The sequence below is a fragment of the Sus scrofa genome, chromosome 13 (genome assembly GCF_000003025.6).
Source record: "Sus scrofa isolate TJ Tabasco breed Duroc chromosome 13, Sscrofa11.1, whole genome shotgun sequence".
Taxonomy (NCBI): domain Eukaryota; kingdom Metazoa; phylum Chordata; class Mammalia; order Artiodactyla; family Suidae; genus Sus; species Sus scrofa.
In genome coordinates, this window is record NC_010455.5 from 51,629,975 (window position 1) to 51,653,279 (window position 23,305).

At 38.1% G+C, this 23,305-nt stretch overlaps 1 protein-coding gene across 1 annotated transcript in view; it reads right to left on the reverse strand.

Annotated features, from left to right (window-relative positions):
• MDFIC2 (MyoD family inhibitor domain containing 2) overlaps nt 1,471–23,305 on the reverse strand; it is a 111,126-nt gene continuing 89,291 nt past the window's right edge. The window contains exons 4-5 of the mRNA XM_021069210.1: nt 12,299–12,520; nt 1,471–4,369 (exon numbers count right to left, since the gene is read on the reverse strand). Coding sequence (XP_020924869.1) covers nt 4,110–4,369; nt 12,299–12,520 — 482 coding nt within the window. The 3' untranslated portion in view covers nt 1,471–4,109. The remainder of the gene's footprint in view (nt 4,370–12,298; nt 12,521–23,305) is intronic.

Here is a 23,305-nt window from a genome sequence, read left to right on the forward strand (position 1 = left end):
AATCACCCCTCATTGAGAACCACTGCTTCCGTGATAGTGGCAAAAACAATGCTGTGAAACATATCAAGATGGTAGACTAGAAAGTGGCACTTTTATTCAAATAAAAGGTGGGTCCTGTTCCTTACCTCCTCACCTTCTGGACCCCTCTCCTGCAATGGAAGGAGCTGTCTAGACCTATGTAGTGGAGCCTATTAAAACAATTTTAGTTCATTGTTGATTATAGTCACCAGGAAATTATTCTCTATTCACCTTATCTTTCTGAACAGCTCATATGAGGCTCTTTATGGCAACTGTTTAGGTTTAAAAGAACATTCAACAAACTATTAAACCTAGTACTTAAATTTTATAATTTTTTTTTTCTCCAGAGGCCTTGTTTTATTATAGGAAACGCCTTAAATTTTATAATTTTATCACAGGTCATCAGTTTGTGTAACCTTGGTAAACTGACTTTTGATGGGCAAAATTCTTATAGTCCAAGGACCGTCCTTAACTGTCTGTATTAGTCTTTTGCTCCTTTTTGTAGTGGAGAAATTTGGAGGCATTGGATAACAAATTCTGTCCCTAGGACATTTCCACCTACACATTTACCCTTAAAAACATGCTGTTGTGCCTTCTTCTGATGTTTCACATTTGTAAAGTTTCCCTGACTGAATATGCTGTCTTACTCCCTTGGAGAAAGCTGAAGCAACTTTTGCTTTATTAACTTTGATGGTCCAGCATTGATAATTAATTTTATCAGCTTGGGAGTTCTCATTGTGGCTCAGCAGAAAATGAATCTGACTGGCATCCGCGAGGACACAGGTTCGATCTCTGGCCTTGCTCAATTGGTTAAGGACCTGGTATTGCTGTGAGCTGTGGCGTAGGTTGCAGATGTGGCTCGGATCCTGAGTTGCTGTGGTTGTGGCCTAGGCCAGCAGCTACAGCTTCAGTTTGACCCCTAGACTGGGAACCCCCATGTGCCATGTGTGTGGCCCTAAAAAGACAAGAGAGAAAAAAAAAATTATCAGCTGATGTAGTGGGAAAATTTCATTAGCAAGTTAAATGTAGCTTCATTTCTTCATAGCTTTCCATATTTTGTGGGCTTTTAGAGAAGCACTGATTTTTATAAAAATCCATTGAGCAAAGCAAAGACAATGAACTTACCTGGTTATATTGCTGTGGGAAGAAATCTCTGATCTGGATTCCCTGGAAAGGTGGTATGTTCTTAAATCTCTCTTATCTAGTGTGCTTCCTTAAATCAGAATATTCTTTTCCCTAAGAAGCCCACCTTAACGAACAATATTATCTTTATTTGTGATCATAGGCCTTCATCATTGCAAAAGAAAAATCTGAGCCTTCTCAGATTCTGATATTTGTGTTTAATCAATAACCCCATTCCTCTTTCATCTGTCTCACCTTTGCAATTGCATTTTCCCAGCTGTGTATGTTTTATTATGTCAGAATTCAATTGAGAGAGCCATTCATGTTTGCAAAAAGGATGATGTTTTATTATTGGTTATAAAGAAAAGAAATTTCACACTTTGTATAACCAACCCTTTCTGTTATAGCACGGTGAATTCTGAAAGTGAAGAATAAGTTAACAAACCATGGAAAAAGAGGCCACAGAAAGAGCTTGTAGTATTCTGACCACATTATAAAATATGATTTGACAACTCTTACGTCTTTAATTGACCAGCGTTCAATTCACATTTGAAATGCATGATCTTTGCCCAGTTGGAGGGCATGTAGACTAGAAAGAATAAGGGAATGGTCAAATATGTGACACCAAGATGGCATGGCCTGATCAATGACATCAGGTACCATATTGTTGATGGTGTTGATCTCAGAGACCCCTAGGTGTCCAGGTGTTCCTCCTTTAGTGGCTGGACGATGGGGAGTTGGGTAGGTGCTTGGAGACGGGCCAGGTGGCTGGAGGTGTGGGGTGAGCACTAAAGAAGTTCATGATAGCAACTGTTTATGAGCCAGTCTGGTAGTATTTTAATATTTGAACAGTTGGAATAGCTGTATCACTGTGTACCAGCTGGACTAGGAAGTGGAGAATCCTGGGGTAGTGCAGTATAGCTAGAAAACAAGACCACAAATTCAAGCTCCTCACACTGCCATTAATTCACCACATGGTCCCGGATAAGTCAGTTCTTGAGAGCCTCTATTTTCTCTTATGAAAAGTGAAAATATTGGGTAAGAAGAGCTATAGGCACCCTTCCTAAGAATTTGCTTTTTTCTCCCCCTAAAGATCTGCAAATTCTGCGCTGAGAGTCTAGAATTGCCTCTGAGCTTCTGAAAAGCATTGAGGCTGGTGTTTCATAAGGGATGGCCATTCTCATGCTCTGTGCTTTGTGGGTAGTATGACAGTCAAACAGGAAGGAAGCCTGTGTAAACTATGGATGCACTATGTTATTAGGAGCAAGATGAATGGTTGATTGCCTTTTTATGGGCAGCTTAAAATTTTCAAAAGATTAGTAGTTTTCAGTGTTTTGAGGAAGTTATTGCAGAGTAGAAAAACATGCTAGTTCACTACAGAAACAAAACAAGTGCAGGTTTTGTCCAAATGTACCAAAGTCAAAAAACAAAAACAAAAACCGCCCCCCCAACCCCCAAACCCATGGAGGTTCTCTTGTCACACAGCAGGTTAAGTATCTGGCATTGTCATTGCAGCAGCTTGGGTTGCTGCTGTGGCACAAGTTTGATCCCTGGCCCAGGAACTTCCACATGCCATAAAAATAAAAATACGAATAAAAAACAACAGAGGTACCAAAGTCACACAAAGATAGGTATTTTGGAATTTGTTGTTGTCATTTGCCTAAATCATAAAAAGTTCCCTTGAATCTCCCTTTCATTTTTGTGTTCTTTGGCTATTGATCTATTTTGCCTGTTTATATTCAATGAATATAGTGAGATATTTCCACGGGAATATTTAAGCACACACTAGTAAGTGATGCCACGCTTACAGAAAGTAAAGAAGATTCCAAAGTAACTTTGATCTAGATGTATTTTCCTTATAAATTGTTCACTCATTTAATTTGTTTTGAGGTGAAAGTTGCTTTCTATGTTTGTATCACATCTTCAGAAATTTTTTTTGTAAGAATAAAGAAGTGCTCAACATAATTTGAATTACTTGAATTATCAGAAAATAAATGTGGCTTCTGAAGTACATGCTGTATTAGGAAACTCAGGGCTGCATAAGTGCCAGGACATGGGTTTCTTCAGGGTGCCTCCACAACTGATAGTTTAGTGAAATGAAGTGGTTCTGTTTTAATATCCTGTTGCCTTTTGTACCTGACAAACAGAAATGAGGAAAATGAAGAATTGATGATCTGGGGTCATTTTCTTGAAACTTGCACATTATTCTTATTTCTGCTCATTAGAATAAATAAGAGCCTTTCTGTAACAAATTAAGAATATGCATAACCTGTTATGACATAGTCATAGACATATAATAACATAGTCTCAAATTAACAGTACTCTCTCGAAGTACATCACATTCAAAATTCACTGGCTATGTCTTAGAGACATCTGTTGTAATTACAGGAACATGGTTGCTAATTCATTTAATTCCCTTTCCTACCTAAACTGTACATATAAGTGAATTTTAAGAGACTGTATAAATAAATTTTTAATTACAAAAGGATGTTATACAATGCATTATTAATAATAACCAACAATGCATCATGTTTATGCATGAGTCCATTAGAAAGACGAGCTAATGTATGTCAATTCTGAAAGAATGCGCTAATTTGTCCTGAATCTGTGAATGAAGTTTGAATCCATGATGCAAGCCAATGAGTGCAATACCACAGAATGGTTTCACATGCTATTTTACAGTCAAGAAACATCTTGTACCTATGGCATTTAAGAGGTATTTAAGATTTGTTCATCACATGTGATCAAGATCTTATTTTTCAGCGAGCCATGCGGTTGGGAAATTTGGACTAAGACCATTGGGTTGACAATACTAGCTTTACCAGACAGGTGCAGAATAAAATGGTCTATAGGCATCCAAGAAATGTGTACAGTCCTTTCATTTCAGCACAAGGAAATTACAGTCTTAGTGTAAAGGAGTTTCCCCTTGGGGCCAAGGAGGTCTGCTGGAAGGGGCTTCCTTTGTGGCATTAGCGATAACAGATTTCTGAAATCTCCATGGCCAGCTCCAGACATTCACTGGTCTCATGACAGGATTCAAAAAGGCTGCAGTCCACGTCACAGTTGCAGTTGCAATCATTCCGGGAATGGCTCTCATCCGAGGTGTAGTGGTACCTGTGAGAGGGGCAGCACACGTTGGTGCACACCGTCTCACAAGTATCTGGGAGCATTAGGAGACAATCCAAAAACTGGCAAAACAGACAGGTGAGGATAAGGGAGGCGCACTCCTCTGTATAAGAAGAAGACAGATAATTGAAAATGGTTCATGTGGTGGTTTGGATGAAGGGCTAACAGGTGCAGGGATGGGCTTGATAACTTCATAGCCAAGTCTGAATTATTTATCCATGTTAGGGATAAGGTGCACCCTTATCCTTTCAGGCTTCCCCACCCCCATCCAGTGCTCATGCTCCTTAAGGAATTGCCTTATTAACTTCCTGAGCATTGCCTATTGATCCTACATAATCTGGTTATTTAAAGTGCTGCCACTTCTCTAACCTCCCTTATTTACTTTGCCCGCAGAGGTGCTGGGAAGTCACACAATTAGTTACCTATCTGGAAACCTTGCAATTGTCTGAAAAAAATAGCAGGTCCTCTCTGAGTGCAGGGAGCTTTCAGGAGCAATTATATTCAGGGACAAGGAGAGACCATACACGTTTCTGGCTTCTCATCACAAGGCTTTCTTACTTGTTTGATGTGGATTCCAGTAAATCTGCCATACGGCCATAATCAAATGCGAGGGGAAAGCACATAACAAAACCTAACATAAAGGATTTTGTAAATGCTCATGGTTGTTTGAGGTTGTATTTTATTTTCAATCCCTGTCTCCTTTTCCCCCTAGTTGTATGAAGCCTTGATTTTATGTTCAAGTTAAATGAAATACGTCATCATATACACCTCAAGTGGTAAAAATCTTATCAATCCTCTTTAAGAAAATTGGTTTAAAAATTTACTACGCAGACTTGTAAAAATCTGAAAAGTATCTCTAAGGCATTAAAAGTAATTGGTAATTCTAGCCAAACAGCTGTGATGGGTTAGAGATCACTGAACTTTTTCTTTCCATAAAGGGAATTAGTTAGAAGATGTAACAGTTCTCTTGTTAAAATTTTAACTTTTCTTTCTCCTTTTCTTTCACCTTTTCTTTCTCCTTTTCTTTCTTTCTTTTTCTTTCTTTCTTTCTTTCTTTCTTTCTTTCTTTCTTTCTTTCTTTCTTTCTTTCTTTCTTTCTTTCTTCCTTCCTTCCTTCCTTCCTTCCTTCCTTCCTTCCTTTTTCTTTCTTTCTTCCTTTCTTTTTCTTTCGTTCTTTCATTCTTTCATTCTTTTTCTTTCTCTTCCTTTTCTTTTCTTTTCTTTTTTCTTTTCTTTCTTTCTCTCTCTCTTTTTAAAGTCGAGTGTCTCAAAAACAGGTGAGGGTAGGTAAGTGTTCATGTAAAATATCATCCAAGTATTTAAAATCAGTGTCCTGAAGACTATTGATGATTGAAAGGAACATTCTAACATGAGTTGGAGAAAAATTCCTCCCTCCTGATAGGCTTGTCAATTGATTAAAGTTAGACTTTCATAATTTATTTTTCCTCCATTGACCTTTATACAGCCAACAGACTGTACAAGCCTGCAGGAGAGGTTTGGCTCTCTGCATCATCCTCCAAAGTGTCCTAAGTGTTCTCAGAACCGCATCATTGATTTCTAACAGTATTTGCCAGCAAACTTTTTGTTCTTTCATTTTTCATATACTTCTTAGTCTTTAAGAGGAGGGAGAACATGGAAACTTGCTCTAAATGGGAACAGGTATTTTGAAGAAAACCATTCTAATGTCGTTTAAAGACACATATCAATGTCTAAAGTGAGTTCTGTCTATAGGTAAACAGCAATCTTCCTTCAACCTGTTGTCTTGCCCTGCCTTTTTTCCTACCTCTCGCCCTCTGTTTCTTTCTTCCCAGTAAGACAGTGATAAAGAACCACACCAAGCCTTTTATGACTACTTTAATTGCCATATATTGTTGCAGGTGCTCTGTCCATTCCTTAGAATTTATAGTTGTGGTGGCATATTCCATAATACCTCTCTGGTGTATGTACTCATCTCTTTGCCAGACAGAGTGTATTTTTTATTCACTCAGAGCCAGCTTCTAGCGTGTGGCCAGCAGCTCACCCAGATCTTGCAAGTCACTCCAAACTACCCACAAAAATTCAGGAGTGAGTTAGTATAGTACATGGACTCTCTTTTGCATATGCATTTCTGAAGAGGGTATGTTGGTGGTCACAGATCCTGGGCCCAAAACTTCATCATGTTTTTTCAGTACCAGGACTGCTCCTATAGGATCTTCTGGTGAAGAAGGGGTTCTTGGGAAATACTCCAAGCAAATGCTCTCTGATCTCTTAGGCTGGAGACTCAGAGACTAACTCAGGCCCATGACCACATAAAGATGATTTTCCCTCTAGATCTTGTCTGTTGTAGGTATGGAACTGAAAGTTTGAGTTGGAACTAAGTCAAGTTGGGTGCGGGGTGTCCTGTGGGGATGGGAGCTGGTGTTTCCTATCAGAGTGTGAAAACCTCTTCATAAAAGGACCTTATAATTTCCTGAGGGCGTATTACCGATGGTTCAAATTCTCTTGCCAACATTCTTCTGGCAGACTCTGGAGGTCTCTGCTTCTGATGTATACCGTAGATTTTATTTATTAAAAAAAAAAAGGTATGTTGATCTAATCCTTTGGTCAAGTTGGCATTTGTTTCCTTCTATCTCTCTATTTTGCACTTGAGAATATAGCCTTTTTTTTTTCTTCTGTTTCTAAGTCAGTACCTTTATTTGGTTATAAAAGGTAGAGCTTCTTGCCCAGAAAAACATGGCAACATTAATGAATTGAAAACAGACTTTTCCCCACTTTCAACTGTGTTCCATACTTTTCCTAAAAGACGTATGAAATAGTTCTTCAGGAGCCGGCAAAACTGTTTTGCGTATGTCCAGGTTTTGTTTGCACAAAAGTAACAATGTAAGCAGTTCAGAGGAAAATGTGCAACTGTTTAAAAGTTGGACTTTCCGTTCTCCTGAATGGGTATATTTTCCTTTGCTTGCAGTATTCCTTGGGACTTTAATAAACTTGATGTTCAAAGTCATAGTCTACGATTAGCACTTGTCTCGGCCCATCCAAAACTTTGTGCCCAGCATCCAGCTACCTGCTGCCCGTCTCTCTTGCAGTGTGTACAGAACATCTCACACTTGGACAAGGCCACATTGTGTCATGATCTATATCTCTCTTCCCTGCACTGTGCAAACCTGCCTCTCCTCTGGTTTTCTCTTGTGAATGGCTCCTGAACACTCAGAGGAATTGACCAAAAGCTGGGACTTATTCTTGTAATTTTCCTTTTCCTCATCATACACTCCCGAGCCAATTCTTTCTTGAGTTCTGATTCTTTCTCCCCCTCTCTCTAAGGGGAGTTCGAAACACATCAGCCTCTGTCTACCTTAGCTGTAGCCACCATCAGCCATCCTCAAGGCCACAGCAATGTCTTCTTTCCCAAGACACGCTTCCACATGAGCCCACCTCAGAGGCATCACCCCCTGTGATGTGTTTAGTCATAAATCAGAACAACTCACTCTCCCTTAGAGTGAAGTCCTCAGTCCTTGACATAGCCTTCCACTTCCCATGTGATCAGATTCTACATGTAAGTGATATACAGTGTTTGTCTTTTCTCTGACGTATTTCACCAACTATAATATTCTCTAGGTCTGTACATGTTGCCACAAATGGCAATATTTCATTCTTTTTTATGTCTGAGTAATATTCTATTGTTTATATGTATTATATCTTAATGTGGTTACCAAATGGGAGATGGAAGGGGGCGAGTGTACAAAATAAGGGTATGGGATTCACAGAGACAAACTACTGTATATAAAAGAGATAAGCAACAAGGATATGCTGTATAGCACAGGGAGTCATACTGTTATCTTTTAATTACCTATAATGGAACATACTCTGCAAAAGAACTGAATCACTATGCTGTACATCCGAAACTAAAAATATTATAAATCAACTATTCCTCAAAGAAAAAAGGTAAGAAAAAAAGAATGTGCCTCATTAGAAAAGATCACATTTGGAGTTCCCACTGTGGCATGATGGGTTAAGAATCCAACTGTGGTAACTTGGGTCTCTGTGGAGGTGCGGGTTCTATCCTTGGCCTCTCACAGTGGGTTAAATGATCCAGCATTGCTGTAGCTGCAGTGTAGGTTGCAGCTACAGCTTGGATTCAGTCCCTGGCCAGGAAACTTCTCTATGCTGTGGGTGTGGCCATAAAAATTTTAAAAAATTAAAAAAAGACAAAGGATCATTTATAATTATAGTGGAAAAAGGTAACAGTGCAAAGGAGTTTTCACTGATTTGTCTAAGGTCAGCCTCAGGTTCATGGTCCTGTAATCCCTGAGTTTGTGCCTTTCTATGCTTCTGCTGCCATGGTGTCTGGGATGGGAGTGGGGAGAGGGGGCAAGAGGTATCTGTAGCCACTCTCTGTGGTCCTTGTCACATTCCTAATTCCAGAAACACTTCCTGTGTATTTGGGAATCATTACCCAAAGAGGCAAGTATATGGTTCTTCCCAAAATAACCCCAGATAAAAAACAATCTCCCTTTCCTTCCTTGCAAAACAAAATTTAAAAAAAAAGAGGCAAGATGAACATGACCTAAGCCCAGTATTCTGATACCTGAATGATTAATGTGTTATCACCAAGAGAATTTGACACAATAACTCAGATTCATGACACAGTGGCTCCCATTGATGACTAAAAGTTTTTGGTCAAAAAGTACCAAAATTGATTTCCACTCCCCCAACATCAAGTTCTTAAAAAAATATCTGTAATGCAGAGTGGGAATAAATAAAGTGTGACTGAATGCCTTTCTCTATCTGGGGTATCATCTCTGATGTTATCAATTTTAATAGCTACTTAAATATGTCAAGATCTATTTAAGTTCAGACAAGCACAACTAACATTCCAGTCAGTTCTTTAGAATCAGAATGACTTGATTTGGGTGATACTTGGTAAATTTGTGCTTATGTTTTTTTCTGAGCAAATGAACTGAAATAATTATAAAATTGAAACATTTTATAAGGTGACACTATTGCATTTAATTGTATGAAATTTACAGTGTAGAAAATGTAATCATTTTATTCAGTAGTCCGTGGTGTAATTAAGACTATTCTTTTGAGGTATCTCGTATTTATGATTTTCCTCTTCCACCTGGATGAGACACCTCAGATTCAAAATTATACATCAATTAGGCATGTTCTCAGATTCTTTTTAAGGAGCCTGTTTTCTAATATCATGTGTATTCCTGGTTTTATCATCCATGGGGATGCTTTTACAATTAGAACATAGGAGCAGAAGCAGAGACACAGATAGTGCTCCGGATTTTTTCCATTTTCTTCAGGAAAGGGACCACACGGGATGAGCCACAATTTAATAATAAAGTAATGTCGTAGCACATAGTGTGTGATGCACAGTAAAGATCCTTTTAAATCCCCATCAGAGCACACACCATGAACTGTGCTAATGGATGTAACACATTTTACAAAATCTGCGTGTATGAGGCTTCTCCATCCTGTTTTAAGTGGGGCAATGTATATAAATAATAGATATTAGCAATTAAGCATCCATTCCTATGCACTCATTTATATATTTGAAAATAAATTAACCACAAACTACATGAAAGTGGATGCAATCTTCTCTTTTCCCTTCTGTTTCCCCTGCTGTTCCTGAAAGATATTTCTGTATTTATCTCAGTACGAACAATGACCCCAGCTCTCAATTTCTGCATCCTTAAATTAATTACTATCAAAATTTCCCTAAAGTGAAGTGAATCCAACTTAACTCTTTATTGCCTTGATGTTTGCTGTCTAAGAAAATGAGAGGTTCTTAGCACTATATGTGGGTCTTAATCTGGGTGTTTTATGCTCTTTTAACCAGGTATCCAAAACTCTTACCTCAGTGGGGTAAGGGGGATTTTTTTTTTTTTTTTAAATGTGAGAAATGAAGGTTGAACTATTTCTTGTGTTGTCAGCTTAGTACTGGTATTTCCTGGGTCATAGTGGCTTCAGGCTAGCCCTTAAGAAAACTATCAAATTCAGTGGTCCTCAAGACTTTTCTTTGCTCTTTTTTTTCCAAATTAAAAAATTTATTTTTATTTTAATTTTTAAAAAATTATTTCTTCTTACTAAATTATAGTTGATTTATAGTGTTGTGCCAGTTTCTGCTGTACAGCATAGTGACCCAGTCATATGTACACATATTCTTTTTCTCATACTATCTTCTTTGCTCTTTTGAAGAAAGAGTGATTGGTTCTTTGCCCGAGTGAGGCTCCTGAATATGGGTTGCCATTTTAATGCAGTGGTCATTGTGGTCTTCCCTGAGGATATAAGGGTTCAGGTATCATGCTAACTGCATTAGCCATTCTCAATCTGTCGAGATACCTCATAAGACAGATCAGGGTAGTTCTGGAGGGGCACTTTGTTGTACTGTGTGGATATGTATAATGGTAATTCCTGATGATGGGGTCATTACAAACAAGATCCACTAACAAGTCAGACCCATGCATCCCTGATAGGATCTGATAAAATACTAAATACTCTACTGTCAAAATGCAGAGGACTCTCCTGAATTTCCTGTTTTCTTGATTGGCATCAAACTAACAAAATCAGAAACTTGGACATCATGTTGGATTCAAGGTCATAACCTGGCAATCTATAGGCCAGAGTTGGCCAAAAGTCATGTATCGTTGGGAGTGTCTGGGACTTCATAAAAGAAACAGAACTATTGCCAACATGGAAAAATGTGTCGATTTCACCTAACACTAGATCTGGCAACTCTGAACCTCTATTTTCTTCTAGTATCAATTAGCTGGAGCTGAGTAGAGGCAATGGTCTTCACCTTGCTGCAGTCCTCACTATTCCCTATCATTTACCTCCATTTGACTTCATTAATTCACATCATCTTGTGGCAACTGCAGGCAATTGTGTCTGTAGCTTCTAGTCTAAATCATCCATGACAACATTTGTATAAGATAGTATATAGCATGTGTTAGAAATTTCTCCCCTTACTTTTAAGAACCATAATCATAATAAAAGCAAAAATCAAACATCTATTATGTGACAGGTTCTGTACTCAGTACTTTACACATTATTCATTTGATCTTCAAAACACCCTATAATGTGTTATTAGCTTCATTGTATAACTGAAAGTCTGAGATTCAGAGATGGTAAAAAAAGTATCCACTTTAATACAGTTAATAAATTTTAGAGCCAGGAGTTCAATTGATGTGATTTCAAAGCTCCTATTACACAAAGTTTATTTCATTTTTTGGGTTTATTTTGAGAAAGTAAATATAAATTTAAATATAGACCAGAAACTATACTCTATGATGTTTTCTTTTGAGAAACTTCAAGCTTTCTTTAAATGCAAATGTCAGCATGGAACATTACAAAACTCTTGAATGGTTTTTGTGTCCTGTGAAGGTCACTGCAAACTAACCTAAGTAAAATTCCGTATCTCTTGGTATAGAGTCCACGATTTTGAACTTAACTGTGCTGATCATTTAGCATCAAGTCAATTTAAAATTGGGTTTGCAAATGGAACGTGCCTTTTATGTCATACATAGGGATGCTTGGTGTCAGTGTGCACTGAGTCAAATGCTTAGGAGGTGATATTACCTAGAGGCACCAACCTTTTTTCACAGGCTCCTGATGTAACCAGTCTTATATTTTATGCAGTCTATATTTATACTTTCCAGCTTTTTGATGCTATTCCATTCCACCCTCTTCCACTCTCAGCCTAGAGTAATGGGTTGAACAGTCCCAGATCCAAGAAGAGAAAAAAAATAATTGGCCTTTTTTTAAGTTTACTTCATAGCACCATCACAAGAATGATTCTACCTCACTCCAGCTATTTAAGACACTTCACCTCAGACTCACAGCTTTGAGAGCAAACAATCTGCCAAGCATGTCCTAATTGCAAGGTGACCTTGACATGTGTCATTCACCAGAGTCTTCAAATCCAAGTCTTCCTGTTTAATATTCATAAAGACTTTTTTTTTTCCTAACAGCATATGTGATGATTTTCCAGGGGCTTGGGGGGGTGGGGGAGCTTTATTTAGAGATGGATTGATTGCAAGGAACGTACCATCGGTGTCTCTTGGATGAACGGAAGTATCAGTTTGGAGGTAGGAAAATTTCTTTTGGCATTCTTCAAGGGAGGACACTGATATGCTGGATGCTGACAGTTTTTTCTCACAGGGGGTTTCCTTGGCTGGTCCATCTGTGATATTGAATTCGGACACTGCATTTATAACGATAGCATTAATGGCTTTCTCATCTGTCTGCTTTTCATTTGTGAGTTGCATATCTAGATGAAAAGAGAAAACACACAGACACAGACCTGCTATAGTTCTCATCCCCTAGTGATCCAGGAATGGATGCTGGCAGAAAATTTCACACTCTGGGCTTCTGTAAGATTAAAATCTTATTTAAAATAAGGAAGATCATGCACAGAATTATTTTGAATGAAAATATATGCAAGAATAAAAGAGTTCGGTAATTATAAAATTTGACCCACCTTACAGGTTTCACTTATCACAGTAATTTACAACACTTATTTCTACAGTTTTTATTTTGTGTGTGTGTGTGTGAGGAGTTGGGTGATTCCAGGCATTCATTCACTAGGACTAATAATCTCATAGAATGTTATCAGCTTAGTGTAGTAATATTTTATGGCTCTCAGAAGTAGTAAAAAAGGGTCTTAAATGCTGGACAGTACCATTTAGTGATATATGTGATCTCAATCAAGTTTTCTTTGTGTCTGTGTGTGTGTCTTTTTAGGGCTGCTCCCACGGCACATGGAAGTTCCCAGGCTAGGTGTCCAATGGGACCTGCAACCACTGGCCTATGCCACAGCCACAGCAGCATGGGATCCAAGCCACATCTGTGACCTACACCACAGCTCAATGGCAATGCAAGATCCTTAACCCACTGAGTGAGGCCAGGAAGTGAACCCACATCCTCATGGTTACTAGTTGGGTTCGTTTCCACTGAGCCACAATAGGAACTCATCAATCAAGTTGTTTTATTTATGTGTTTCTACAAACCTCAATTTCCTCCCCTTTCTAAGAAAAATGATCACATGTTACCAGCCTAATAAGCTCATTCCTACATCTGCCTTTACAGACTCTTAAAAGACTCTTTAAAGTCTTTTCTTGGCCTTGGCATTTGTTAAGTCCCTGTTCAGGTAATGGTTTTTGTGGCTTTAGGGGTGTGCTTCTTGGGAACATTCTTTTGTTTCCATTTAAACTCCTGGCAGGGAACCTCCGGCAAAGTCCTGGATTGAGATTGTGGCACAGAGGCACAGAGACAGCTGAGAAGGCCTCGGTATTTTTAAGAATTCCCATATTCATTTGCTTACTCTTGCATAATAATCAAGGGTCTGTTATATAATAAGTTCTGAGCTGGACACTGGGGATACAGTGGTGACTAAGACAGGCACAGTCCCTAGCATTCAGAAACATCAAACAAATTAGCAATGCAACACAACGTTGACGAGTGTCTAAAAGAGAAACATACCATGAAATCATGTTAGAGAGTGAACCAGATGGGGTAGTGGTACAGTTCGTGATCCCATTAAATGATCCCAAGATGGAGAGAGGACTTAACAGAAGGTCTTTTCAAACCTGCATCCAGACTGATTCTCAGGGACTTCACATCTAAACAAGTATTATTCCTGATGATTCGGCAGCCCTCTGGGGAGATGGTGAACATGGAGAATTGCCTTCCCATTGCTAGCCCTGTGCCTGATTCAGTAATACTTACTGAGTGACCAAAAGAAACAAAACAATTGGCCACGTGGTTTCATTTTACCGGGCTTAGGCAGCTCAGTGCAAGAAATACATTCATGCCAAGTACATTGTCGTCCTTTCAGAAGTTGCTTTTGAGTTTGGGGCAGGTGGAAATCTCAGTGTGTTCTTACCTCCTAGGACAGTGGTTCCTGGACCTATCTACAGAGTGGAATCATCTAGGCAATTTTTTAAAGATTTGGAATTGTTTTTAAAGCTCAGGCAACTTCTTCCATCCCTCAACAGATTAGGTCACAATCCCTGGGGGTTTTTGTAGCTCCCTGGGTGATTCCAACCTGCAGACAAGTTTGAGAACCCCTGGCCCAGGGGCCTTCTGCTTTCTAGTGTGGAGAAAGGAGGGAACAGTCCACTGATGTGAGCACCAGGTGATCTGCAGAAGCTGATCATCTGACAGTTGCTCTTCACAGGCTCCTAACCGGTGTGGGAGCTGACAGTGGAGCACACACAATTGTTTTAGGCCATTTTGTTTCTTTTTGAGGCTCCAAACAGCGGTGGCTTTCAACAGTGTTTAGTTTCATTTCCTACCTCTATGCTGGTTGCAATTTGATTCACCTCAAAAGGGAGGGAAGGCCCAGGAGTTCAGGGAAATATCTATTGTTGGTAGCAGTTACTGTAGTATTGAAGAGATAGAATTAGCTCAACAGATTGGGAAACTATTGGGTTCCTTTACCCCAAGAGGAATTCACCGAAATAATGATACTGTGATGATAAAATAATAGTTTATTTTTCTTACTTGGGTGTCAAAATGTTGAGTAACCAGCTATTATCACAAATAGTTATTCAGATTATGCCTTCAGTACTCAGAAAAGGATTGATATTTTGGACCAGATAATTCTTTGTCTTGGGGAAACTGTAGGATGTTGAGCAGCATTTCTGGCCTCTACTTACTTGATGCCAGTAACACCAGTTGCCCTAGGACAATGACAAACAAAAGTGGCTGTGGATATTGCCAAATTTCCTCCATGGGGCAAAATCATCCAGGTTGAACACCAAACCACTGCCTTACACACACACACACACACACACACACACACACACACACACACACAGAGTTGCGTACATTTAATGTCAAGTTCTGTGTTAGCGTTATATACCTTATTTAGCTTCAGCATCACAAAGATACTAGGAGGTAGATACTGTCAGCCTTCCAGAACAGATGGGAAATGTATAAATTGGTACTCCACATTGACAGATGAATGAGTGTAACCAAGGCTTAGATAGTTTATTTAGATACATTACCTGAGGTTGCCTTGTTCGTAAATGGTAGAGTTGGGTTTGGAACCCTAGCCTGCTGGGTTCCAAAAGCTTTGCTCCTCTTCCCATCTCCTTTATATTGTACATCATTTCCTCTGATTTATTCTTGGCTTTTATCACTGCTTCCTCACTGTTGGGACTGCACATCAGCAAAACCTTCTTCGGTCTAAATCCCGTCATGTGTCACTTACCTCGAAATTGAGCCTTGCAAATAACCTTGCTTTATAGACGTACCTCTCCCAAAGGAAGACTATCTCTTGCACACTTAGGGACTCCTGCCTGTTTAGTTACAGCAGCTTTATCCTGTACATTCAAGAGCAGCTCAGGAAGAGCTGATAGGGAAAGCTTGATGAGTATATAGATTCCAGCAGCTATTCACTTACAGAATTAATTACCAATCAGTTCAAATTATCACACGTAGTCAGGCTGCATGTAATTTAAATTGCTTTTGCACAATGTAATTCAGTAACAAAAAAAAGTTGGATAGAGGTTACTGGAATATAAGAACAGGCGGAGAATACTGTATACAGCCAAGTGGTATATGAGTCTCTTTTTAATTTCTCGACAATTTTAAGTATAGCATTTTTGAATCTAAGTGATATGCTACATTAAGCAACCATTTGGAGACACTGGGCTTGTACTGAGAGAATTTTATGGAGAAGTTAAACTGCCATTCATAAAGTTATTTTAATTCTATATCTCTGTTTATATTTTTATTTTTTTTTTCATTCCCCCAGTGGGAACTATCTGTTGCTCATTAGAAAATCATCTGACATACACACATTTCAGAACCCAGTCTGCTCAACCCAGAATTCTGACATCCGAAGTGAGTCACAATTTTTCGGTGAATGTTACTGACATCTTCCATCTTTTATAGATGGGATGCTAACAGTAATTTCCCCAGATTCCTTCTTTTGCAGTGTTATTTGACATTGTACCCAAAGTATTATAAAGTAGCATAAGCTAAAAGCAGAAACACATAAAAAGTGCCATCACATCTTCTGCAGAGAAAACTATTTTGGAATTAAATAAGGAACTCGTGAAACTATATTTGGGATGTTATACTTAGTTCTTGACATTAACTTAGAGAAAATAATTTTTTCTTCAACAGGAAAAAAATCACCAAAATTAGGACAAAAATTAGAAACTCAACTGTATTTCTTGGGGACAAGATTAAAGTGTGTGATTAAAGGCAGTGAAATTAATCCTGTTTGGGCTTGAAGTAGTTGCAGAAGCAGTGGGCATGAACTCAAGAGAAGACAGACAGTTAATTAATTTTTTATTACCATTGAGCAAATGTTATTAACTTAATTCAATTAGCATTTATTGAGTACCCACATTCAATGGATGAATCAATGGGACAGGAGCTATTTATTTATTTACTTTAGGTTATTAAGGCAACATTTGAATGATTTTTGCTCACTAAATGTGACTTTATAATTTTTGCATTTGTACATTCTGAGTCTATATATATATGAATTCAAATTATGAATAAATAGCAACTCTTCTCCCCTTGGCTCCTCTGATTCTATTTCTTGTTTGGCCCTGCCCTCCACTCATCTCTTTTCTCTCTCTGGGATTACTTCTTTGACCTTCCCCATCTCTATTATTGGTTTCCTTTTCTCTCCCATTCCTTCAGTATATTTATCCCTCAAAACATTGTTTTCTTAGTTCCTTTCTTTGTAGCTTGATCTTAAAGTTTGTATTTGTTCATACAGCATATTTTCTTTGTACAGTTGGCCCCTAAAATGTTAATATAGTTAATCAGCCAGCCAGGCAGTCTACTTTACTGAGAATAAACTATCTGTCTGGCTGTGTACTAGGTGCGTGGGAATTGAAAGGTCAAGAGCAATTAGACTTGGTCCTCAAGAGACCCACAGTCATCACAAATTGCCATCTCAAGTCCCTTGCTCTTGAATATTTTGTTAAATTACCAGTCAGTTCCTTACAATTATTGGGTATCTTTCTACTAGGCTTCTCATTGTCCCTAAATTTGGTAATCCTGGATATCCCTGGAGAATTCACCATTCATTTTCTTTTCATTGTATTGTCATTTTACCAGTTTCCTAACCTTAGAGATATTTTGTGATTTTCCCAATCCCTCCATCCAGTGATTTATTAATCCTTAGTTATTCTTCCTTCCAAATAGTTATTCTTCCTTCCTTCCTTCACAAGTCCATCTCTGTTTTTTCATTTGCACAGCTACCACTTGGGTGGAGATATTCAGTTGTAGATGACCACAATAAAGCGAGTATTGCCATCCATCGAGTCCCAATTTTTTTGCTTTCCCAGTGCATATGTAAAGTTAGGCTCAACACTCTACTGCAGTCTATTAAGGAAGTATGCAATAGCATTTGTGTCTAAAATCACAAGATACATACCTTAATTAAAAATACTTCAGGAGTTCCTGTCGTGGCGCAGTGGTTAACGAATCCGACTAGGAACCATGAGGTTGCGGGTTCGGTCCCTGCCCTTGCTCAGTGGGTTAACGATCCGGCGTTGCCATGAGCTGTGGTGTAGGTTGCAGACATGGCTCAGATCCCGCATTGCTGTGGCTCTGGTGTAGGCCGGTGGCTGCAGATCCGATTCAACCCCTAGCCTGGGAACCTCCACATGCCGCGGGAACGGCCCAAGAAATAGCAAAAAAAAAAAAAAAAACAAAAAAAAAACAAAAAACTTCATTGCTAAAAAATGCTAATCATCAGTGGGTTGTCATCCTTGTGCAGTGTAGTCACATGAAAGATCATGGATCATAGACCATCTTAACAAATACAGTGATACTGAAAGAGTTTGCACTATTGTGAGGGTTACCAAAATGGGACACAGAGACACAAAGGGAGAAAATGTTATTGGGGAAAAAAATTGGCCCTGACATAATTGTTCGATGCAGGATTGCCACAAACCTTCAATTAAAAAAAATAAATAAATAAAAGGCAGTATCTGTGAACTGTGAAGCCCTATACAGTGAAGCATAAAAAACCAAGGTCTGCCTGCATTTCCTTTGTCATTGATCTCAACTGCAGTAACAATCTTCTCCAAGTCATCTTACATGCTATAATCAAAGTGATGTCATGAGCAATAATCAGATCATATTACTTGTGTAAAAAAAAAAACAAAAAAAAAACAAAAGGAGCAAAACAAAGCAAAGCACACACATCATGCATACACACTCTCACCTGCGTATCTTTCCATGCTCTTATTCTCAATTAACCTATCCATTCTCTAGACACATTACCTATGGACAAAAAGTAGCTTGTTAAGTTTTTCTTATGAGCGCTGGACTCCAGAAGCCTATATGAAAACTATCAGATAGGTTTTTTAAGGCAGGGTGATTTAAATTTTAATTCCAGATCAAAATCTTTCAGGTGAGGGTATATTTCAAATGTATAGACCACTTTGAAAGCTGTTTCCCTTGGATGTAAACTTGACTCTAGCTCTGAATTTAGTACTGTGATTATTCCTGGTTGAAATTATTACTAGACAGATAAGCTGACATTTCATAGTATAAGCTACCAAACCACTGACAAATAAGTATGGTTAGTAAGCTGTTGCTGTTGAGGAAGAACAAGTTTTTTCCTTTGTATGTAAAGTTTGCGAAGTTCATACAAATGTCAAGAATGATATTTTGTTGTTAGAGTATATGAACTTTCTTCTCCACTTGGTAGGTAATAACACAAAATAGAGAGAAGCATGCAACATGATCACACATGGTGAAAATTACTAGAACGAGCTAGAATCATTTTTCACATGTGTATGTACAGCACTGCTTTTCTTGATTTAAATTTGAGACCTGATACTCTGGCTAAAGACAACCAAAGGAGGAAGGTAAGGATACCTCCACAGTCACGAAAGTATAATAAAGAGTAATTGATATGCATAAAAGCTGTATTGAAAAACAACACATTTTCTTTTTTGAAGGCTGAGAGGAATAATTTTCTCAAGGTGAGGGTTGAAGACTTCCTAAAATATTCTCCCTTTTGAAGTGAATGGAAATAAGTAATTCATGAAGGGTTCCTTTGTGGTATTCTGTTAGTTAGATTGGACAAAACAAAATCTTGGGTTCATTAAATCTCTCTCTCTCTCTCTTTTTTTTTTTTTTTTAAGGGAGAGAAGTTAATGAAACAAATATATTGGACCATTTCTCCCTTCATTTTCCACTGCCAGCTCTGGTTAGAAGCTGTCCTTTAAAGACATTCAGGTTAAAGCCACAGGTTTATGTATCATTGTTTTGATTTGCCTTCTGCAGGGCTTCAACTAAAACTCTGCCTCAGAAAAACTTAGATGAAATGTTTATCAAGGGCCATGACAAGAGGACATTTTAAGCCTTTTCAGTCAGTCTTAGTAAATCTTTTCTTTTTAAAGAGAAAAAGCAGAAGAGTGTTATTCTCTAGATATAATAGCCTTGAGTGTTCAAGGTGAAAAGGATTCAAGGGGAAGAAGGTTCTGAGGGAAGGTTGAACATGACCCCTCCTCAAGTGTCTATGATATCTGCAAAGCAACTTCAGGCTTTTGGGGCCAAGGTTGGATTTTTGGCCCTCTGTTTCTAGATAATTACCCCAGTTTTCTGCTTGCCACTATGCTTTGCACCCGTAGGCAGACACGGGCTAAGTGATATACTTTTATAGCTTGATCCTAAACTGTAGCAAGGAGCAATTCCGTCCTAGGAAGTGGTTGAATCTTCTATAGACATGAAAACAGTTTGCAATTATGACTCTCCATTTAGTTTTTATGCAGTTACCTCTGGTTTAATGTTAGTATAAAGTGTCTTGAGAAATAAAGATTATGTTATCTTAGGGAAAAAATTGGTTAGTGCTTTTTACTGTTTGATGCGCTTGATTTAGTAGTAGATTTAGAGCTCTGAAAAAAATAAATCCAGCCAATCAGGTTATATACTCATTCATAATTGGTATTGTATATATAACAGATTTCTTGTTTTACTGTTAGTGTTTAAATGTGAATGTTAAAACTTAAGTTATAATCATGCAAAAGATTCTCTCTTATGTTAAAGCCATCACAATTTATCATTCCCACTATCTGAATGTCACCGAAAGTCTCGCACTTGCATTATCTCATTTGAGGCTCAGGACAGTATTGCAAAGTATTATTATCACTATTATATGAATGAAGAAGTTGATGGAGGGTCAGAGAATTTAATGGTTTGCCCAAGATTACCCGGCTGGTAAGGGGCAGAGCTAGTACTTGAACTTAAGCCTTCTAATTCCTGTGACAGTCAAACTTTACTTTACAAATTGCTTTATGAAACCAGGCACTCTGATTTCAGACCAAGACAGTTTTCTGAAATATAATTCCTTTGTCCTTTCTGATTTTTCCTCTCTTTAGGTAAATTTATCTCTCTGGTATTTGATTAGGAAGCACATTATCGGTATGCGCAAAACTAGAATGCTTGCAAATGATTGCATTTTCCAAACTTATCTGCACAAGACCAAAGCAAGTGTCATCCCCTAGGTGAAGTTTTCTGCACTGTCTGCTCCCCAAATGAAATGAATCATCCCCTTTGGGGGCCCCCAGAGACCCATGTTGGTCTCCTCATGTAATCAATGGATGCATAGGCCTATGCATCCATTGATTATACTGTGGTAAATTGTGGATGTATTTCTCTTCCCTTTCTGTGGTGAGCTCCTTGAAGCAATGCACCCTCCAGTTATCTTTGATTTCCCAGCACCTAGCACAGTGTCTGGCAGACAGCAAGTGTTAAATAAATTTCAGATGAATGATGAACTGACTGACAGACTGAACGTGGGGTGTTTCAGCTTTCAGTTGACAATTGACTCATTTTCCCTGGGACAGGTTTTTCTGAGCACACCTCCCATTGGTCTCCCTCTCCCACTCTCTATGTGCCAGTTGATGCTGCTGAAATTCTAAAAATTCTCTTTTATGCTAAAATATATATTGGTTTTTATTTTGATGTGAAAGCAACATTTGCATTTGTATGTGTAAAACTGTGAAGAATATAAAAAGACACACACAAAAATTCCCCAATAATTCTACCATTATTTACCCAGTATTTGTTTCACAAGAAGACAATGGACATATCTGCTGTATGTATATATATATATATATATACACTGTATATGTCTGAGTCAGATCTAGAATATATAAAATAATAAAATTAGATAAATATTCCAATTTCATATATATTTTTATGTATTTATCTAATTTTAATATATTAGATGCGTAAATTTTAATATATTATATATACACTATATATATATATACACACACACACACTGTTTATATATAGCATATAGTGCTTCCAAGATGTGTCACTCACTATTCTAGGGCCTTTGCATGTATTAACTCATTTAAAACTCCCAGAAACCCTATGTGTTAAGTACTACTACTGTCATGCTCATTTTCGGGATGAGGATCAAGGACAGAGGGTTTTAAAGTAACTTACCCAAGGGCACCCAACTAAAAAGGGATGGAGCTGGGATTTTAACTCAGGCAGCCTGGCTCCAGGCCTATGTATCTAACCATCAGGCTATATTGTCTGTCTAGATAGAGATTTAAAAAGAAAATCAGTATTAGGATTTTATTGAATATATTATATATGTTACCATTAAATCATGAATGTTTTCCTGTATCTTAAAGTTTATTTCAGAACACACTCCCATCTCAGTTCACTTGTTACCTCCTCAGAGAAATCTCTTACACTAAGTCTAAAGCCTTGAATTTTGCCTTCCAGGAGTCATTGGCAATGGCTGGAGACCTGTTTTATTATCATGATTGGCATGAGTGCATATAATGAGTAGTGACTAGGGATGCTGCTAAATACCCTGAAATACAGAGAACTGCCCCCCCTTAAAAAACACCCCTAAGAGTATGGTTTCCATTGTCAATAGCTGAGGCTAAGAAATCCTTACAAAGTAGTCCACAGCTCTCATCACCAGCCTTTTCTATTACATCACTGTTTCACTGTCTTTGTACTACTTTCTATTTATCTTAAATTTTTTTGTTTATATTGTTTATTTGATTATGGAGTATGTGTCTCTTCTACCCTTGACTGAAATATCACCTTTATGGTGTTTATTAATTTTTATCTCCTAGAAGGATGCGTGGGGCATGGTAGGTACTTAATGAATAGAAATCAAATAATTCATAGCATTGCTTGGAGTTCCTGTTGTGGCTTAGTGGGTTAAGAACCTGACATAATGTCTGTGAGGATGCGGGTTTGATCCCTGGCCTACCTCAGTGGGTTAAAGATGAGGTGTTGCCACACACTGTGGCGTAGGCCACAGATGCAGCTCTGATTTGACCCCTAGCCTGGGAACTTCCATATGCCACCGGTGTGGCCGTAAGAAGAAAAAATAATAATGCGTAGCATTTCTTGCATGTCATAACATAAATGATTTAATGCTTTCACCAGTCACTAAAATGTAGATTGTTGCCAATTTTTGCTAATATAAATATTCTTAAACACCGTTTCAATGAATCTTTTCATATATCTATTTGTTTATGTAGGTTGAATTCATAGATAAGGACTTATTAAATGAATGGCTAGATTTTTAAGCTCTGAATATAATTTACTAATTGCCTTCCAGAAAGATCATGTCACTTTATACTCATACCAGTGGTAACTGGGGAAAGTTCACATACTCTTCTCTAGCTGATTCTAGGATTTACCAATAAAGTAATTTATTTTTATCAATTCAAACAGAACTTTGACCCAAATCTTTGGTTTTCTACATCTGAAAAAGTCTCTATCATGAGAAGTGCAAGGTTTTTTTTCATATTTATTGCTTTTCTGAAGAATTTTTGTTCTGTGACCAGATTCATGGGTTTTTCTGAGCTCTCCTACATGACATGAAATTCGGCAGTTAAAGACACTTGTTTAGTATTGATAGATCCATACATTATTGATAATCGATAGCGGAGTTTGGTCTGTTTAACTGATTCTTGCCTTGAGTCCTCAGGATTCTGAGGTGATGTGTCTTTTGACACTTTGGAGTATCCCTGTTGGCTGCCAGGCCCTAATGTGGTAATGCCCACTCATGACATGTGTCTTTAAG